The 20,376-nt window shown below is 38.0% G+C and overlaps 2 protein-coding genes across 4 annotated transcripts; both read right to left on the reverse strand.

The window, feature by feature from the left end:
* Nucleotides 1-53: 53 nt before the first annotated feature.
* On the reverse strand, nt 54-18,414 carry LOC139135222 (amidase-like). 2 transcript variants are annotated; one of them, XM_070702506.1, is made up of 13 exons: nt 9,416-9,467; nt 8,556-8,611; nt 7,682-7,792; nt 7,177-7,302; nt 6,879-7,051; nt 6,159-6,298; nt 5,739-5,939; nt 5,080-5,154; nt 4,313-4,475; nt 3,969-4,031; nt 3,592-3,692; nt 2,977-3,163; nt 54-2,293 (listed from the first exon to the last, which is right to left on the reverse strand). In XM_070702506.1, exons 5-13 carry the CDS (start codon nt 6,955-6,957, stop codon nt 2,100-2,102), a joined length of 1,203 nt encoding a protein of 400 aa, XP_070558607.1. In that variant the 5' UTR covers nt 6,958-7,051; nt 7,177-7,302; nt 7,682-7,792; nt 8,556-8,611; nt 9,416-9,467; the 3' UTR covers nt 54-2,099. The 2 variants fall into 2 exon arrangements, with proteins under 2 accessions (XP_070558607.1, XP_070558606.1); XM_070702505.1 differs by lacking the exons at nt 6,879-7,051; nt 7,177-7,302; nt 7,682-7,792; nt 8,556-8,611; nt 9,416-9,467 and adding exons at nt 16,289-16,461; nt 16,596-16,722; nt 17,080-17,190; nt 17,975-18,414 and having other exon boundaries at nt 1,930-2,293.
* Nucleotides 10,908-13,303, reverse strand: LOC139135224 (uncharacterized protein in nthA 5'region-like). 2 transcript variants are annotated; one of them, XM_070702508.1, is made up of 5 exons: nt 13,021-13,303; nt 12,552-12,614; nt 12,271-12,375; nt 11,701-11,887; nt 10,908-11,359 (listed from the first exon to the last, which is right to left on the reverse strand). In XM_070702508.1, exons 3-5 carry the CDS (start codon nt 12,286-12,288, stop codon nt 11,166-11,168), a joined length of 399 nt encoding a protein of 132 aa, XP_070558609.1. In that variant the 5' UTR covers nt 12,289-12,375; nt 12,552-12,614; nt 13,021-13,303; the 3' UTR covers nt 10,908-11,165. The 2 variants fall into 2 exon arrangements, with proteins under 2 accessions (XP_070558609.1, XP_070558610.1); XM_070702509.1 differs by lacking the exons at nt 12,552-12,614; nt 13,021-13,303 and having other exon boundaries at nt 12,271-12,480.
* Nucleotides 18,415-20,376: the final 1,962 nt, after the last annotated feature.

The raw sequence follows: 20,376 nt of genomic DNA on the forward strand, positions 1-20,376 counted from the left end.
TTTAAATATAAATAAATCCAACAAAGTTTTCTCACATCAAAGTACTGCCCCTTGTTAACTCGTTACCCTTCATAGTTCACTATCAAGAACGTAAGACACGTACCTGTGAAATGTCTCCGTACCGTGGCCCGGAAACCTTATCAGCGGTGGTTTCCAGCTGACCACTTCTGAATTCGGCTTCGAGACAAATTCACTTAGGACTTGAGTATACTTGTTTAAAGTTTATTAACTTTTTCTAGTCATTCTTTTTCTCTTGTAATGCCCTTAAAAATATTACAACAGTTGAGCAACTTCATTGTGTCTTACATACAAATTATAGGCCTATAATTAACAAAATTTACAATGTTGCGACCAGTAAGCTTATACAAATATTGATCGCTCGAATGTTTAATTGCTATAATTAAAAATCGACCTCCAAAGTTGAGAATTGAAATAGGAGCTCGCCCCGTCAATAGAGTACCTGTGATGATCGATAATGTGACCTGTCCTCTTATCTCCATGTGTTTAGTAGTGAACGATTTCCGTTCTCACCGAGATTTAACGATACCCTGAACGGCCGCTATATTTTTACGATACCCTGAACGGCTGCTATACTGGTGTGTCATTCGATTGCCTAATCACACAGGACGATATAGTAAACCATTTACAACGTTGAAGATTGCAGACAAATTTCAAATTTCAGTGAATTATACTTGTTGGTGTGTGTCTGTCTGTCTGTCTGTTTACACGATAACTCAAAAACGCCTGAACGGATGCAAGTCAGATTTGTTGGACAGGTACGATATGCTACTTGCAAGAACTGATAAGATTTATGTTGGTGTGGCTTGCATATTAATGAAGTTATGCAATATCGTTTTTTTCCGTACAATGGTTTCCCTATGGAGACGGTAATGACAGTGTAGACATATATCAAGAAATACTGCACAAAATTTCATGAAACGTTTCACAGATGACAATCTCAGAACATTATCATGATACTGTTAGTGTCATGTCAATTATCTTCTCATTTGCATATTTAATAAACTTTTGTTATTAGTGAGATAACTCTGAAATTCCTGCACCAAACTTGATGATACTCGCAACAAATATTGATCTGATATATATCTATGTATACTTAGAAGCATTGGGCAGTGTCGGGTTAATAAATAGCTAATTTGCATATTTCATGAAGTTTTGTAATTAGTCATATGACTCCGATATAACAGCACCAAATGTAATGAAATCTGCTGCAGATTCTGATCTGACTGATATCTAACTGTGGTGTAAAGCATTTAGTACTGTGAAGTTAATTAAGGGTTCATTTTCATATTTAATTAAATTTGTAATTAGGTATATATTATTCTAAAATTACGGCATCTAAGTCAGTGAAATTGGGTACAGATACTGTTCTGATAAATATCTAATTGTACTGAGAAGCATTTGGCAGTGTAAAGTTAACAATAGGTCGTTTGCATATTTTATGAAGTTTTGTAATTAGTCATATAACTCCGATATAACTGCACCTAATGTGATGAAATCTGCTGCAGATACTGATCCGACTGATATCTAAGTTTGGTGTAAAGCATTTAGTACTGTGAAGTTAATTAAGGGTTCATTTGCATAGTTAATAAACTTTGTAATTAGGTATATAACTCTGAAATTACGGCACCAAATTTAGTGAAACGTGCCAGAGATATTGATTTGATAATATTTATAGTGCTATGAAACATTGAACAGTGTCAAGTTAAATTAGGGCTCATTTACATATTTATTGAACTTCGTAATTAGTGACATTACTCTAAAATTACAGCATTAAATTACTAGAAATGTTGATCTGATGGGTAACCAATTGTCCCATGAAGCATTGAGCAGTGTCAAGTTAATCAACAGCTCATTTGCATATTAAATAAAGTTTTGTAATTAGTTATTAATTTTGAAACTACTGTGCGAAGTTGATTAAACCTGCTACATATAGTGATATAACATATCTCTAATTGTTATGTGAAGCGTACTACTATTAATGAAGCTGTTGTAAAACACGTGAGCATATTCAGTTCATATCTGGTTTTTGTATTGTTTGGGTTGCTGACGAGGATGCTAACGCTGCTTTCGGTGAAATGCTACATTCGATCTCGCATTTTCTCGTATGCATATGCTACTTTCAGCAACGTTGATTCTTCAAACTTTCTCCCCACAATCATCATTCCCACTGGCAGTCCATCAGAAAAACCGGTGTTAATACTGAGAGCAGGGTGGCCAGTTAGGTTGTATGGACCCATATTTGCGTACGTATTCATAGCCTGCTCCCAGATTTCTAAATGTAGACAAAAGGGTGGACATGTGTTATTTTAAAAATGTACGGATGCTGAACAATTCTCATTACTGAACATAGCTTTTGTGTTGTGCTAAGTGGGCAAACTACGAGATATTGAAATGCACTGTGGGCAAAAAGTTGACTTTTCACCACAGCAAGAGTTTGATATATTGAACTGATAAATATTGTTAGCGCGAATGTAATCCTTATCATTGACAAAGTTCTGTTTGTTCATGGAACTAGCATAACTCGTGCATCTTTTCAAATTTTTAGGCATTTCTGGTATGAAAATCCCGTATAACCAAATACTTCAATTTGGCTTCCGGAATCTTATGTGTTTTAACTGTAATATGGTTGACTGTCTTAGACCTTCAGACTCACTTAGGAAGCAAAATAAGGTCCCGAGAATTTGACCTGAATTGTTGGCTGTCTATGAGAAGAACTTGGCTGTATGACGTTTGATTTGCTATACATGCACTGGCCATGCTCTAGACATTCAAAATCAAACTGGGATGTTTTCTGTCAAGCGATTGACTCAGAAAAAAGAGGATGTTTACCCCCAACTTAAATGGTCAGGTTCTCTCGGTAAAACGAGCAATTAATCCAGTGAGGTACACTTAACACTACGGTACAGAGAAAATTGCAAGGGTCTACGTGAAAACACAAATTGAACTCTTATTTACCTGAAACTGTCACATCTTGGAGGGGCAGTTTTGGAGCTTTGAAAGGGACCGTTGGCATCACCAACACGTCATAGTGTTCAAAAACCTTGTCAAATGCCTTGATCATGTCCATACGAACGTTCTGTGCCTTTGCATAAAAATAGCCACCGTACTCTTGTTTCAAATAATCTCCAAACAGCAAGACGGTCTGTAGGACGAAAAGATAATGGCGCATACGTGAAAAAAGACGAGTAAAACCAGCAATGATGTTTCAACATATTTTAAATGCATGACTGAATAGCTGTAATATCTCTTCAGGTGGCACCTGTATACATCTTAAAAACAATACAGTGCCACAAGTTGCTGGCAAAAGACCTCTTACACGGTACAATGGCACAATTTCTGGCAAAAGACGTCTTACACGGTACAATTTGTGTGAGAAAATTACTTGCGGATAGTACCTTTTACATGTATTTCAGATGCGAATATGTCGTCTGGGTGCAAGTGAAGTGGTTTGGAGTGGACCATTCGGGGAATAATGTCCATGAAGTTTGTTCATCTTAAAGAAATGGGTCATGATTTTGTATGTAGATTGTCGACGATACTCAGAAATCTGGAAACCGTGGGCTCATTTACCTTGACGACATGAGACATGTCGTTTATCCTTGTGCGGTATCCTCTATGTAACGCATTGACGGTGCTAGACGGATAGTACCCTTTGTACTGCGAACCAGCTCCTGCAGCGTGCAAGAAAACGACAAATATCTTGTACAGGAACTCGGAAAATGATTACCGTATAAGTTAAATGCAAGACAGAGGACGACAGAGATCTTTGGAAGTGTAACACTCTTCGGAGATGACACACTTAGATACACATACACACATACTCTCTCTCTCTCTCTCTCTCTCTCTCTCTCTCTCTCTCTCTCTCTCTCTCTCTCTCTCTCTCTCTCTCTCTCTCTCTGCTGTTTACAGCAAACTACACGTTCTCACAGATACTATATAGAACTTACCGCATCCCCTCATCATCATGTCAACTTGTCCTTCATATGCAATTGCTGTGTATAGATGGTCAGCTGTGAAGTATGGAGAAAATATTGAAGAAAGTGAAAAGGTGTGTTTCAATACTCAACCTTTGATGTCACAGTAATTAAAATGTAGGCATTTACACAATTGAACTGTTTGCTCTGCATGTACTTTGCATATTCATCATCCTTTTATAAAACAAAATATCTTGAACATGGAATGGAAAATCATATCTGGGAAAGACTTGTTTCAATGTGTAAAAGTAAAAAAACACGATTTGTAGACGAGATGAAAATGTACTCTGGCTGTTTTATTGCATCGATTAGCATACCCAGCTTATGTTCTGGGACAGAAACTTCTTCAACTGAAGCACCTAGACTGGTCATCTGATATGCTGCCTTCTTAACCATGGTATCGACATCGTCTTCAGAGTTTGACAGACCAAAACCTTCTTTGAGAATACCTATTTTAATTCCTGGTAACTCGGTTGCCAACTGTCGGAATAAAAATTGCATTGGTCGCAAAACTACATTCCCTTAACAAAGATTTACAAAACGGCTGTTAATGATATACCATCTTTCTGACCAATTTTATACTTGACATTTGGTAGCGTACGTTGTCACTGGTACAGTGTAAATATACTTTATGCATCATATCCCTAGCAAGTAAGGCAGCAAACCTAATCGATTGTGTCTCCTCAAAGGCCATTTTTAAAAGAAGGTGACCTTAGCATAAGTATGGATCTATCCATTTTGTAATATGTATTTCGATTGACGACAATGGTGTTTCGGTTTTCAGGGTAACAAAACCCAGATTCAATACTTAATCACTATCCAAGACACATGGCATTTTGTGCATTTAATAGGATTCGTACATTCCATAAATTTGCTTATTGGTCCATTAATTAATTCATGAGTGACATATACGATGCCAAATCCTTTTTTCGTCTGGGAATCACAGGTAATGTTATACAGCCTTTATTTTCATAAGCCTTTTATGGAAAAAATGCGAAAAACTTGAAATAGTCAACATTTTATGGTGATCTTCAAATCATCATTAGCAGAGCACAACGTTATTGACGTTTTGGCGATTCCTTACCATCTTCGTGTAATTAGGAACTTGAAGATTTCCGGGTTGTCTGGGATCCAGTCCATTGTCATAACCGGCAATTACCTGCATGAAAGAAAATGAGTGAATAGTAAGCCTTATAACTTACCACTGTGCATGCTTCATAAGAATGCTACTTATGACTTTTCAAACGTTTTATGCAACGCCGACTTCTAACATCTACACTTTACGAAAACGTATTCCATGGCGGTCGAAATTTTCATATTTCATATTTCATATATTACAGAAGGCTATCACTTGAAATATCATATGTACAACACGGTTCGCCAAGACTATGGTTTTTTCAAACGAACTTCATTTACGAACACATTGCATTGTGTTACCTGGCTGCCAACTCAAATATGGTACCAGTATTAATTATTGACTGGGATTTAATCTCGTCATTTTCACTTATAGGTGAAAATGCTAAATAAAAATGGATTTAATTGATTTGTATAAGAGTAAATTTAAATGTCAGTGAAACTACCTCAATCATCAATACAGGACAATACAATGAATTCCCTTGAAAGGTGAGAATTCAGAGAAAGACGGCATATTGTCTGTGTTCATCGCTTTCCATAGTCTCAATGTTCGTGCTCGTCTGATGATCGTAAATGTTTATATTTAACTGTAATGTTGATATAACCAACCTCTAACAACAAAGCTGCATCATAGACAGTTTTTGTAATAGGTCCTGTGTGATCAATGGTGACTTCTACAGGAAGAATTCCAGTGTAGGGCACAAGGCCAAAGGTTGGCTTCAAACCGACTATACCGCAGTACGCAGATGGTTCTCGTATAGAACCACCTTGGTCACCGCCAATGGCCATGTCTACCTCACCACTGGCGACCTGAAAAAACAAGTGTGAAGATGCTATGCTAGGTCTAGGTCGTGCGGCAGTTGAGCAGTCACAATTGTATATTGTCAACTCTTTGGACACGTAATAAAATGCATTCCAAATGTCCCAACGGCATTGAGCGGTTAAGTTCGAAAAGCAGATTTCATGTAAACTGAACGCCGTCAGCTAAGCGCCTGCTCGCCTGAGCATTTGTTTGTCGAGAATACTCACCAATGCAGCGCTTCCACCACTAGACCCACCAGCGCTGTGATCTCTTCGATGGGGATTTCTGATAGCTCCTTTAACGGAAGAGAAACTACTTCCCGACATACATAAGTCTTCTGCGCATGCCTTGCCGACGATACGACCACCTTGGTAAAATCATAAAATGAGATTTTAATCATATACCTTAAAGTTCCAAGTTTACGTTTTAATGCAAGTGCAAGCGTCTTCAGGTAAACCCCAGTTTGTGACGATTTAGAATTAAATTTTGATAATAAGTTTCTTTTGTTGTGAGCTGCCTCCTTTATGCATTACCGACAGTATTTCTTTTGTCCTCTTTTTCGTTCCGCATCTCCTTCTGTGTTGCTCATCCAGGTAAGCCTGAATGGCAAGAAATCATTTATTAACCCCGGAAAAAACTCTGAAGGAGTGATTTGCAACTACGATCTACAAGAAGTATCACGGCGGGATAGGAATCCCCTTCAAAAAATCAAATAAATATTTTGCGACAGCATTAAAGGTCTCAGATGCTCAGAATTGGTAAAACTATATTCTTAGTATGACAAAATTAGATTTGACAATTCTGATTTATGAAACTTTCCTCTACCAAAGTTAATGACTGACGTCGTTACGGAATTCTGGGTGATAAAAGGACAAATCTTTCACAAGTATAGTGGGATAAATCTATCGATCCAGTGCCTATCAAGTCTCATAATACACAAATCTTACCCGCATCCAGTATCCTAGTAACGATGGTTGCATCAAATTCTGGTACGTATCCCTCTAAAACATAACTACCATTCATCATAGGAACACCAGCTACTGGGATATTGTCCTTGATGGCTATGGTCTTGCCTGCTAATTTGCCTGTATCTGCACCCTTTATGTCACATCGCCAGTACCTGAAATGTAATATCTTATATTAATCTTAAATTTTCAAAATTAAAATACATAGTATCTTATGCCACCTTTCATACGCAATTAAACAAAAGGAAGGAAGTGAATATATGAAAATGTCAGAATTTACCAAGCATTGAGTTTGTTTTCTTCGGGTCTTGGTCTGTAACCAGGTGTTCTTGGATACTGACTGGAAGTAACGGTTCAGGCAGACTGTCCACAACATCAAAGGACTTGCATGCAGATGCCATAAAGTCTGTTAAGGAATGAAGTAATGTTGAAATAAACATATGGTTCCAGGGTCACTACACCTACGCTTGGAACACAAGGCATTTCGACTAAATTCATTAATGAAACATTTAAATTTTTAGAAGTTGTGCTTATTGCTTAGTCGCTGCGAGCAATGGCTAAAATTAGAAAGTGTTCCATTACAGTACCAACGATATGTTTCTTGTATACGAATCCTCGATACACAAATATTGCACGAGAAAGCGCTGCTTGTACCTCTGCCTGCGTTGTAATTGGGCGACTTGGCTTTTATAGTATCTTTATATCTCGCATGTGAATAAGTTTCCCCATGTTTCTTTTCTCTATACAGAACTCGGTTCTCTTCTCAGATTTGATTCCGAACTTACCCCTGTATTGCAGTAGCTCGTCCCTCGTTGCATCTAAATCATATTTGTTCGCAATTTCCGTCAATTTGTGTAAAGTTGGAACACGGACAGAAGGAGCCTTATATGTAGCATCTGCAAAGTCAACAAAATGTCAAAGCATGTGTTTACAAGATGTGAACAGCCTTTCCTGTAATGTTGTGTAAACAGAAATACCGACGCTTTTTCTGAAGAATGGACGGGTGGCTAATGTCTGTGTGTATAGTTTATTGCCTGAACAGCTGCGATTGTATAAATAATATTACACGGAATCACTACTCGTTCTTTTGATCAAAGTCATTCTGTGAATTAATGCACAAGTATGGGTAATAGAGAATGTCATTATTAAGCGAAAATATCTCCTCTCTTATCCTTAGCAAGTAACACTTGAATCAATCTTCTATTGAAATAACGAATATCACTTTTAAAATGACCAAACAATGAATTTGATGATTTCCAATTGCATGTTTGCGAGAAACATCATTACTTACTAAATACAAGGGAAAACTGCTTTTACAAATAAAGTGAAGTGATGATTTTCAAAAGAATCTTGGGTAATCTATGGATCCATCCTAGTATATCATGGGTAAACACCAAATTGTCATTCACTAAATCAACACCTTCATGTCTTGTCATTTCAAAGACACTTATGTATGTGCACGAATCCTAGGGATCACATTTTTCACAGTTTGACCCGAACTGGCGATTTGAGCTCAGGTGGGAATGGGACAGTATTTCTGGTGCATTGCCCATCCATTTGAACATAGGCTACTGCCGAGCGTGTTAGATGTCACGTATTCACCTTGATCTGATATCGTACTTTCAAACCAAAAAGAAATAGCAGTCGGGGCGACCTTACCAGGTTTATCACAATGGGCATTGTCATCGAGCCTTGACGCCATAGTCGTATAATGTCTGCAAAGACACAGGCAGAACAACATGTGTATGTGTGAAATAAACTCAAATAGCAGAAAACGATCTATTTGTACATTTTTACTTAAAAATATTGCATGACCTTAACCACTTTATACTTTGTGGTAAATATTCAATATATGTCAGTTCTCATCAGTTTGCCGTGCTCATTTGCTCAACACAACACAGAGACGTCCTCTGTAGGCGTAAATGTGATTTTATTTGCACACGTGCTTGACTCGTTGCTTTGCGAAGAGCCCCGTTTTCTTGTTGCATCACGTGGGCTTCGCGCCAATCGCCTGTGTTACTAATGTTTAACCCTCCACACCCCACCACACACTGTGTGCAGATGTATTCTTGAACTTATGACAGTTATTAGGTGCTCAGGCACACGGCGGATGAACCTAGTGACCAATTTATTTCTGGGTCACATGGGCCGTTCACTGTGTATGTAACCACAAGTGGTTGCGCTGTTTTGCTCAATTTCTACAGGCTGCTCAAATTTATATGGTCACTCTACACTATTTGGAGGAATGACTGTTACACCTACACGAGACGAGTTCACGCTTATCAAGGGCGACTTGCCAGCACGTACCTCCATGCAAGTACTAGCTATTAGTGTGTGAAGTCGAGCAAACACGTAGGGGTTAAGTTTGGGGAAACGTAGGCTGATAGCTGAATTTTTGAACAGAAAAAAAACTGTTTCGGTCCTCTTGAAGAGACGAAAACTATGGAACTACCTTCACTTAAAGTAAAACTACTAAATAATTTAGAAAGACATGCAGAAACTGTTTAGGCTAACGTTACCTTGTAGTCTTTCCACCTGCATCGATAGTTCACTCCGAACAATTAAATTGCGATGCGAACTTTGGTCGTTAAGGTCACCTTTGACATCACCCGCTCCTGCACAGGCATACATGTCATATATCCCTTGCAACTGAACCACAACTTTTTATATTACCAGATTCGCTCTTGAAAGTTAGATTTTTTGCATGCCCAGTTCGATTTGGCAAACAGTGACGTCATAAAGGAAGATTTAAATAACATTCACATGACTGTTCGAATCTGATAACAGGTTGGTACAACAAAAACGCACTGTAAAAGTTATTATTGATATTAAAGGCATTATACGATTGAAACCTCGCTCTCTTCATTGCTTTTATGACAAGCTCAGATTATTAAGAGCCAATTACTTCCACTACCTACTCGCCAAATCGCAATATGCTTCTAAATTTCTAAAACAAAAACACTTCTCATGAACTAATTAATTTGGAGCGATTGTAAAATCCTCATAGGTGGTAAAAGTGTTTTTTATTAAGAATTCGAAGACTATGGGGGTCAAATGTTTGACAGAAGAGGCCATCTTTTACGATGGGAAAACATATCTGCTATTGGTGTACTACAAGATGCTTTCTTACATGTAAAATGGTAGGGCATTGTACACTCTCTCCCTGAAGAGTGGAAAACCAATGCAAATATAACAGATTTTACAGCCTTGCAACGAAATGACGATGAGAACATTATTTCATTCCCTCGTGCTTCATATAATTTTTTACAATGTAAGATAGTTGTCAATAGCTCATTACACCAAAATTAGTTGGTAAGCGTTTTATCCCACCTAAAGCCCAACTTTTCTTTAACAATATTCTTGATACCAATATGCGTGCCTGTGAACCATTTTATTTACCGCCTATAAAAATTACAATTGGCACAAAAGTTAGAGACTTCCATTGAAACTTTTACACAACATTTTACCGACACACCTAATAGGATCTGATAGGAATCTGATTCCCTTCAGTGTACTTAGTATTGTCATATTGTTGTCATGTTATAGTTCCTTCTCTATTGCATTTTATATAGGTTTCTATTCTGTCGAACAGCGACCTTTGACAAATTAAACTTCAGAGCATTGATCTTTATAGTGCTACCAGCGTTTGTATTAATTTCTGACCAACTTTCACGGACAACTATTACAGCAGGAACAGAGAAAAGCTAGAATATCAACATTTTGTTTCCGTCACCAGCAAATTTGGTTAATTTTGATTAATCGCACGAGAGAATCATGATAGCTCACGCGAACCTGTTTTGCAATGATTTTCTGACACCATCACATTCTGGTTTAAATATAAACATATTCACAAAAATCGTCACCAATCAGAGTACCGATCTTTGTTAACTTGTTATCCGAGTTACAATCAAGAACACAGAATTGACATTTTCAGACATGTACACCTACATGTAAAATGTCTCCGAGCCATGGCGCGGAAACCTCATTCAGTATAATCATTCAAAGCTGACCACTTCTGACTTTGACCATCAGACATATTTATTTAGGACTTGAGCATACGTCTTTTATTTGCTCATTCTAGGATTGCAGACAAGTTCCCAATATCAGTAAAATGCAGATTCAATTCACAACGGATATTATTAATACATGTGCACACTGCTGTATTGTCATTTAGGTTAGAGTCTTGTTCTCTGAAACGGAACAGTCGTCCTTGAATTTTGTATTATTTGGGTTGCTAATGAGAATGCTAAGCCCTCTTTCGGTGAAATGCTACATTCGATCTCGCATTTTCTCGTATGCATATGCTACTTTCAGTAACATTGATTCTTCAAACTTTCTCCTCACCATCATCATTCCTACTGGTAGTCCATCAGAAAAACCAGTGTTGATGCTGAGAGCTGGGTGGCCAGTTAGGTTGTATGGACACATATTTGCGTACGAATTCGTAGCCTGCTCCCAGATTTCTAAAAGGAAACAAAGGGTTGACGTGTGTCATTTTTAAACATGTACGGGTGCAAAAACGTCGGAGTGGATTGTGTTTGGCTATGAGGAAAAGTGGGCTGAATGAAGTCTGATTTGCCATAGCAATGCTATAGCATTCCCGTACTATTGGATGTTGAAAATGAAACTTGCATGTTTTCTATTCAGTGATTGATTCAGAGAGAAACCCACAAGTATATTCTAAGTTTAGATGGTTAGGTTCTCTCGGGAAAACAAGCAATACATATAGTTAAGTAGATATACCACAATGGTTCAGATGAAAAACGAATGCAAGAGCCATAAACGCAAATTGAATTCCATTTACCGGAAATTGTCGCATCCTGTAGGGCCAGTTTTGGAGCTTTGAAAGGGACTGTAGGCATCACCAACACGTCACAGTATTCAAAAACCTTGTCAAATGCCTTGGTCATGTCCATACGAACGTTCTGTGCTTTTGCATAAAAATAGCCACCGTACTCTTGTTTCAAATAATCTCCAAACAGCAAGACGGTCTGTAGGACGAAAAGATAGATTACAGTCAAAAAACGAATATAAAGCCATCAACAGTGTTTCAACATATTTAAAATTCATAACCAGAAGCTGCAACATTTCTTCAAGAGGCACCCATGTACATCTTGAGGGAAAAAAACTACGGCGCCACGAACGCTCAGGAGCCTTGCAGAAGGCATCTTACATTACATTTTGTATGAGAAAAAATGGGCTAGTACCTTTTACCTTTATTCTGAACAAAAATATGTCGTCAAAGTTTAAGTGAATCGCAAGCAGTTTGGATCATTCTGGTAATAACTTCCGTTAATTTAAAAGAAAGGGGCCATGATTCTGTATGTGGATTGTCGACAATACTCAGAACTTTAAAAGCTTTGAGCTTGTTTACCTTGACGACATGAGACATGTCGTTTATCCTTGTTCGGTATCCTCTATGTAACGCATTGACGGTGCTAGACGGATAGTACCCTTTGTACTGCGTGCGAACCAGCTCCTGCAGAAGGTAAGAAACAAATATCGTGTACAGGAACTCAGAACATGATTATCGCGTACGGATAGAAAATGCATATTTATATATGTTGAACGCACGACAGAGATCTTTGGCGGTGTAACTTTCTTCCCTGGTGTTGATGCAAATTATACATTCTCACAGATACTGTAGAAACTTACCGCATCCCTTCATCATCATGTCGACTCTTCCTTCTGTTGCAATTGCCGTGAACAGATGATCAGCTGTGAAGTATGGAGCAATATCGTGAAAAGGTCGTGTTTCGAGTGTTTCCATACAAACAAATGGAGCTCAGTTCTTGTGCTTTTAGTTTATTATAGACGACCTTTGACGCCACTGTGATTTCATTGTAGGTACTCACACAGTTTAAAACTATGTTTGCTGTGCATTTTATTTGCATAATCATCATCCTTTTTTGGACAAAATAAAATAAAACGTCGGATATGGAACGGAAAATCACATCTGCGAAAGACTTGTTTTTATCGACGTAAAGATCAGAAAAAAGCTAACCGTATTCTTTACACTTTGAGAGAGAATCCAAGTTTTCTTGTGTGAAAGTAAAAATACGATTTGTAGACGAGACAATAATGAAAATGTTCTCTGGCTATTTAACTGCATCGATCAACATACCCAGCTTATGTTCTGGGACAGAAACTTCTTCAACTGAAGCACCTATACTGGTCATCTGATATGCTGCCTTCTTAACCATGGTATCGACATCGTCTTCAGAGTTTGACTGACCAAAGCCTTCTTTGAGAATACCTATTCTAATTCCTGGTAATTCGGTTGCCAACTGATGCATTAAAATTGCACTGGTCGCAAAACTACATTCCCTTCACAAAGATTTGCGAAAAAATGATTTATAATATACAACAGCCGCTCAAGTATTTTGGGCATCGCTCATGTAGTGTTTGCCCGTCAGATTCCATTATAATTAGAATAAGTCATACAAATATACTGTTAGAATGTTATTTTACATTATTTTTTAACCAAACGTTTCGTTAAATGGCTCAGGAAAAAATAAACAAGCGAAAGACAAAATACATGAGCGGGTAATATGCTTCTTTCCGAACAATTTTATACTTGGAAATGTTGAAACGTTGTCACCAACTGTCCGTGCTCTTAGATAAAGGGCCAAAGTAATCAAGAAACGCACATCATCTTACTTCGTTGGGAGGTATTAATATATAACTCCTGCATCACATACTGAACAAGCAAGATAGCGAATCGATTGTGTTTCCAGCGAGGCCATTGTTTGAAGAAAGTTATGACTGCGGCATATGGCTCATGCATTTTGTGATAAGTATTTTCAATCGACGACAATGTTGTTTTTCAGGGTAACAAAATGCAGATTCAATATTAAATTACAACCTATAAAGTAATTAAAATAATGCATCTTAATGCTCCAAGAAAATTTGTGAATTTAAGAGGATTCGTGCATTCCATAAATTTAATTATTCATCCATGAGTGACAAATGTGAAGTTCTTGGAATTTGTTGGGGAAATCACGGTCCCTTTTATGAAGGTCAGATTTCCATGAGAAAAACAACCTTGGTATTCCTTAAGTAAGTATTAATAGGTAAAATGGGAAAAGCAGAAGACCTAATATTCAACATTTTAATGTAGCATTGAAATCATCACTTGTGGAACACAACGTTTACGCACTTTTTGACGATTACTTACCATCTTCGTGTAATCAGGAACTTGAAGATTTCTGGGTTGTCTTGGATCCAGTCCATTATCGTGACCGGCAATTACCTGACGTGAAAGGATTTATGTAATAGGAAAGTCTTATAAATGTACCATTTCTGCTCGCGTTTTACATGCTGCTCATCCGTTTTCCACACGTTGTATACAGTGCCGACTTCTAAGATCGACAGTTTACGAAGACATTCCATGGCGGCCGAGACTTTCATATGCTGCTCTTCAAAACCTTAGGAGCTTGTTATCACAAGCTTGGAAACTCTCTAAACAAAACTAAGAGCGTATCTGTACGCCAGAGAATATAGTGTGCTGTGATCAATCGTCAAAGACCAAAGTTTCAGTTTCGATTTTGCTTGTGAGAAATTCAAAATTTCATTCCAATAATCGGCAAATTTATATTATTTGATCATTTATTATTATCTTAAATTTTGCTGGTTATTAGCTTCACAAGTGTATCATTCATTTGAAAGATTACGAAATATTCCGTGTATAATACAATTCGCCTAGGCTTAGGTTTTCATAGTAAATGTTGTCTACACGAGTTGCATTGTGTAACATGGCTGCCTACCCAAATACAGTGACAGACTGATCAAGTGTTAATTATTCTCTAGGAATCAATCTCGTCATTGGCAGATGGAATCCCCTAAATTGAAACACCGTGAAAATACTGTACATAATTGATGGATTCAGGCCAGTTGTTATAAGCTTAAGGGCATAGCAGTAAATTTTACTGTCAATGGAACTGTTCCAATCATCAATATAATTAATGTGCAAATTAAAATTTTTAGAGGAAGACGGTATATTGTCTATATTTTCTTTACTTTCTCTTGTTAATGTCTTTACTTGCCTGATGATCGTCACTAAACATAGTACATTGTTATGTTGATATGCTTCACCTCCAACAACAATGCTGCATCATAGACAGTTTTTGTAATAGGTCGTGTGTGATCGATGGTGAGTTCTGTGGGAAGAATTCCAGTGTAGGGCACAAGGCCAAAGGTTGGCTTCAAACCGACTACACCGCACCACGCAGACGGTTCACGTATAGAGCCACCTTGGTCACCGCCAATGGCCATGTCTACCTCACCACTGGCGACCTGTAAAACAAGTGTGAAGCTTCATTTGATGAAATACTTAATATAAGGCCGTGTTGCAGTCGAACAGTTTTTTACGAATCAGCTGCCTTGAAATGTAGTCCGACTGTTACGAGGGCATATTGCATGTTAACTGAAAACCGGTAAGCGTCCACCCAGCTACGCGTGTGCGCCTGTCGAGAATACTCACCAACGCACCACTTCCGCTGCTAGACCCACCAGCACTGTGGTCTATACGATGAGGATTTCTAACAGCTCCTTTGACAGAAGATAAACTACTTCCCGACCTACATAAGTCTTCTGCGCATGCCTTGCCGATGATGCGACCACCTTGGTAAACATTAAAATTAAATTCGATCATTTAGGGTGGGGTGCCAAGGTTATGATTAAGTTCAAATCAGTTTTTTTTCAGTAAAAGACATTCTGACTAGACTGGTGCCAGTCGCTCGCCTTCTCTCGGGCGTACGCGGCAATTATTGGTTGGATGTAGGCAATCGTGTTCACCCCACGATGTACGCGACATTCTGCCAATATATTGCTCCAATTTCGCGACAGTCTGCCTAGGTTAATTTATTCTATCACTTAACTATGTTTGGGGCAAGTATACATAAAATGGCCCTAATGTTTGAATGAAACTGATTATGAGCTTTTTTTATTTTGATCTGCCACCATCCTGCGTTTATCGACAGCTTTTTCAGTCCTCCTTTTCCTCTGTGTCGCCTTTCGATGTGCTCATTCGGTTCTGACCGACGGGCAAAAGATCTCATTTATAAATCCCGGGAAAAAGTCTGAACGTTAATAGCTTTGAAACTGGTCTAAATACAGTACCACACCAGGCTAGAAATCCAATTCAAAAATCCAATCATCATTTTGCGACAGCGTTTAATGTCTTTGTCCCCATGAATTGGTAAGGCTTCACTTTTCGTCTAACCCGATCAGTGTAGGCATTTCTGATTTATAGAACTTGCCCGTGCCGAGGTTATTGCCGTCGTCACAGAATTCAAGGCAACAACTTGCAATTTCTTCCTATACGAAGTTGGACGAACCTATCAATCTGGCGACTATCCCCCATCATGGTTTGCTTATTACACAAATCTTACCCGCATCGAGTATCCTAGTAACGATTGTTGCATCAAATTCTGGTACGTATCCCTCTAAAACATAACTACCATTCATCATAGGAACACCAGCTACTGGGACATTGTCCTTGATGGCTAAAGTCTTGCCTGCTAATTTGCCCGTATCAACACCCTTTATGTCACATCGCCAGTACCTGAAATGTAATATCTGATATTGATTCTAAATTTGCAATATCTGAAAGTATTAGAATTATAACTTACTCTAAATTTGATACGAAACACTTACACAACAGGAAGGAAATGAATGAATAAAAATGTCAGAATTTACCAAGCATTTAGTTTGTTTTCTTCAGGTCTAGGTCTGTAACCAGGTGTTCTTGGATACTTGACTGGAAGTAGCGGTTCAGGCAGACTGTCCACAACATCAAAGGACTTGCATGCAGATGCCATGAAGTCTGTTAAAGAACAAAGTGCAAATAGTTGTTTCCAAGGTAATGGACACTATACCTAGAAACGCAAAGCATTTCAACTCAATTCATCCATGAAAGATAAAAAGTACTTTAAAATTTTAAAACTTACATTCACTGCTTAGTTGCTCCACAAAATCGATAAAAAAGAAAACTATTTCCATTATTACACAATATTGCCTTTGTGTCTGCATAAATATTCTTGATTTTGTCAGATATCATTTCAAACAAGAGTATTTGTACTGGAACGCATTTGAATCCCAACTGTCGTAGGGCTTTGAAAAGTGCTTGCTCACACATGCACAGAGAACGAGATTTTCCTTCTAAGATTAGATTTTCACTTACCTCTGTATTGCAGTAACTCGTCCTTCGTTGCATCTAAATTATATTTGTTTGCAATTTCCGTCAATTTGTTTAAAGTTGGAACGCGGACAGAAGGAGCTCTATATATAGCATCTGCAAAAAAGTTGACAAAATGTGACGGCGTGTGTTTATAAAATATGAACGGCTTTCCCTGCGGTTTTTATGTGATCAACAGAATTTAAGATGAAGAATAGAGAGACGACTTATGTCTCTTCGTGTAGTTTATGGCGTGTATAGTCGTTTTGTATTTTTGATATCACAATGTTGATACACATAAGTGTCTCATTTAGTTCCCCGTTCTTTTGATCATATAAATTCTCTAAATTAACGTATTTGCATTTGTAATGTAAAACTTGACAGAATGTCAATTATTTTTAAGCAAAAACATTTTCTTCTCTTTTATCACTGCATGTAACCCTCGATTTAATATTATATAGGAAAAATTAAAATTACTCTTACAATGCCAAAAAACAGAGATGACAGAAATACTTCTTTGATGAGTTCATCCACCAAGGAAATTGCCCTTTTGCGAGATTCACTACTTATAAATACAAGGGTGAAAGTATTTTTCAAAAAAAATGAAGTAATAGTTGCAAAAGAATCCTGGGTGAGCAATCGATAACGATCGCCTGTAAGCACTGAACTGCCCATCACCAAACAAACGCCTCCGTATCTTACTATCGCAGGAAACATATGTATGTGCGCGGACCCTAAGGGTAATTTTTATAGTTTGACCCCCAACTGGCCGTTGGGACAACAGGAAATTGAGCCAAAGTTTCCATTTGGACATATTGCCGAGTCTGTTAGATGTCACGTATTCACCTTAATTCGATATCGCACTTTCAAACCGAAAAAATACCAGTTGTGGTGACCTTACCTCGTTAATCATTGAGGGAAGTTTCATCGACATGGAGCTTTGACGCCATAGTCGTAAATGTCTGCAAAGATGCACAAAGCTCGTATGTGTGAGAAATGAAATTAAATGGTAGAAAAGGACATATCAGTTCACATCTATAATATCCCATATACCATAAATAATCATTTATACACAAAATAAAATAATAACGTTTGTTCTAGAACACAGGGAACACATTGGATCAGTTCACTTTGAAAACCTAGGGTGGCTTTGTGAGGAGGAACGAGTGGCATATCTGAAACTGAATCTAATGCATAAAATAACATGGAGTCAAGCTCCATCATATCTTACATCTAATGTTGTCACGAGACAAAATGTACACATTCATAACACAAGGATTAGCAATAATTCTGTTTTTATCCCAGGAGGAGCTAAAATTTTTCAAACAAGTTTTCTGTACTCAGCTTCGCAGTTGTGGAACACTGTCTTCTATGTAACATAAGGAATGTAGATTCTAGTTATAATTTTAAAAAAGAGGTAAAAAGGCACTTGCCAGCTTCCTTTGTGAACCGTCTAAGGAGGGATTTCATTTAAATTTTGATATTGTGACTTTTCGGAGTGTTTTAGTCGGAAGTGTTTTTTTGTCCTTTTGTTTATATTTTGATTGTTTTTGTCTTTTGTCTGTCGGTCTTTTGTAATTTTGGATGACAGTGGAAATGTCTTAGAATTTTATGTGGAATACATGCACGATTTTGTTATTTTTTGCTGATAATTTTATGTATCATGTCGTGCAAAATAAATAAATAAAATTTTTAATAGCAATATTTCAATATCAGTATCCATCAGTTTACTTTGCTTTGCATGCCTCTCCACAAAATAAAATCCTACGTAGGCCTAATAGTAAGTTATATGTTTTTTCATAGATGCTTGACTAGTCACTTCGCGAAGCCCTTTTCTGTTGTTGCATCACATTGGCTCCGCAAAGTGATAAGTCAAGCACGTGTGTTATTTTTAACCATACAATGCACCAACGTTTCAACGTTTTGCTTCCGGGCATTTTCATTGATGAATGTCATCTAGAGCAAAGCCAACCATGATCCGCTTCAAAAGAATCGGCGTCAAGATGTACACACTTATAACGACATTCGTATAAGTGAGGGTACATGGTAGATGGCCCCTGGGACCATTTTTGTGGTCATATTGGCCGTCTGCCGTGTTCCATACCACTAGCGACTGTGCTGTTTCACGCATATTTTACAGGTAACTCAAGTCTACATGGTCACACGACAATATTTGGAATGACCGTGACACCTGAACAATCAGGTGAACAATCAGCTAGGACAACTCGCTAGTACCTCCTTGTAAGGTGACGCAAACGAAGCTGTTCGTGCAAAAAGGTGTTCGTGCGTAGTTTTTCAGGGGGCGAGCAAATTAATAAACTAGTCAACGGGAGGAGAGAAAAAGTCTATAATTACAGTGGATGGGACATTTCTGTTTTTTAAGGGCGAGGAGAAAATTTCTGGCAGTTAGTACCGGAGAATATGTTTCAGTACAAAATTAACACTAGGTTTCTTTGTCCTTTTGGAAAAAAATATGCGTATCTAGTAAATAAAAGTGGGCGGGAGTTTCAGTGGTGGGGAGGGGCAGCTGGAGAGGGGAGCGGGCAGACCATAGAAACTGAGGGCGATGGGCATTAAAATTGTGGGTGACATGTTTTCCATATGTGCCAGTGGGAGGGCAGTTACGAATAACTCTACTTTCCCCTCAGAATTTAGGTCAAGGTCAAATATGAGTAAAATCAGTATATGACCCTTCGAAATATTTTTGTTACGATTTTGTAAAATTACGAAATTTACTAGTTGGCGGTACCTACCGTGTCATTCCTAACCAACAAGAGTCAGTATGTGAAGTTCAGGTTATGTAAAGTTCAGAGAAAGTTAGACCGCTTTTGTTGGACACAGAATGCTGATAGCTGAATTTTTGGAACAGAACAGTTACTGTTTCTGTCGATTGGAGCAGATAAACACTGTAGGACTATTTCCGCCTACAAATCGTTTAGAAACTACCAATAGTTTTGAAAGAAATGCGGAACAATGTTGAACGCTTACCCTATAATCTTCCCGCCTGCGTTGAAAGGTCAATCTGAACAATCTATCTGAACTTTGTTCGTTAATGTAACCTTTGACATGACCCACTCCTACACAGACCTACATGTAAAATGTCATCCTATTTAGGCTTTGGTGAAGACTTTGTATGGGGGTCCGTGGGCAAATAGATTTAATTGTAAGATTTCCACATATTTTTATTGACATAACAGTGACTTTGATAATCAGATGCCGAATCACCAAAATGTTCGTTTAGCAGTGGAGGCAGTCGGAATACTCGTCGAAATCCACCAGCAAAACAAAAATGCTCAGGTCACG

This window comes from Ptychodera flava, chromosome 6 (assembly GCF_041260155.1).
Source record: "Ptychodera flava strain L36383 chromosome 6, AS_Pfla_20210202, whole genome shotgun sequence".
In the NCBI taxonomy this organism is placed as follows: domain Eukaryota; kingdom Metazoa; phylum Hemichordata; class Enteropneusta; family Ptychoderidae; genus Ptychodera; species Ptychodera flava.

Excerpts from the sequence above, each read along its gene's own strand:
- LOC139135224 (XM_070702508.1), bottom strand. Across the intron at positions 11,360-11,700 it reads ACAGGATGCGACAATTTCCG|AAATCTGGGAGCAGGCTACG; the intron begins GTAAATGGAATT and ends GTTTCCTTTTAG.
- LOC139135222 (XM_070702505.1), bottom strand. The coding sequence starts at position 16,717 with ATGGCATCTGCATGCAAGTCCTTTGATGTTGTGGACAGTCTGCCTGAA. Across the intron at positions 5,940-6,158 it reads GTGGTGGAAGCGCTGCATTG|GTCGCCAGTGGTGAGGTAGA; the intron begins GTGAGTATTCTC and ends TTGTTTTTTCAG. Across the intron at positions 4,032-4,312 it reads TGTCCCAGAACATAAGCTGG|CTGACCATCTATACACAGCA; the intron begins GTATGCTAATCG and ends CATACTTCACAG.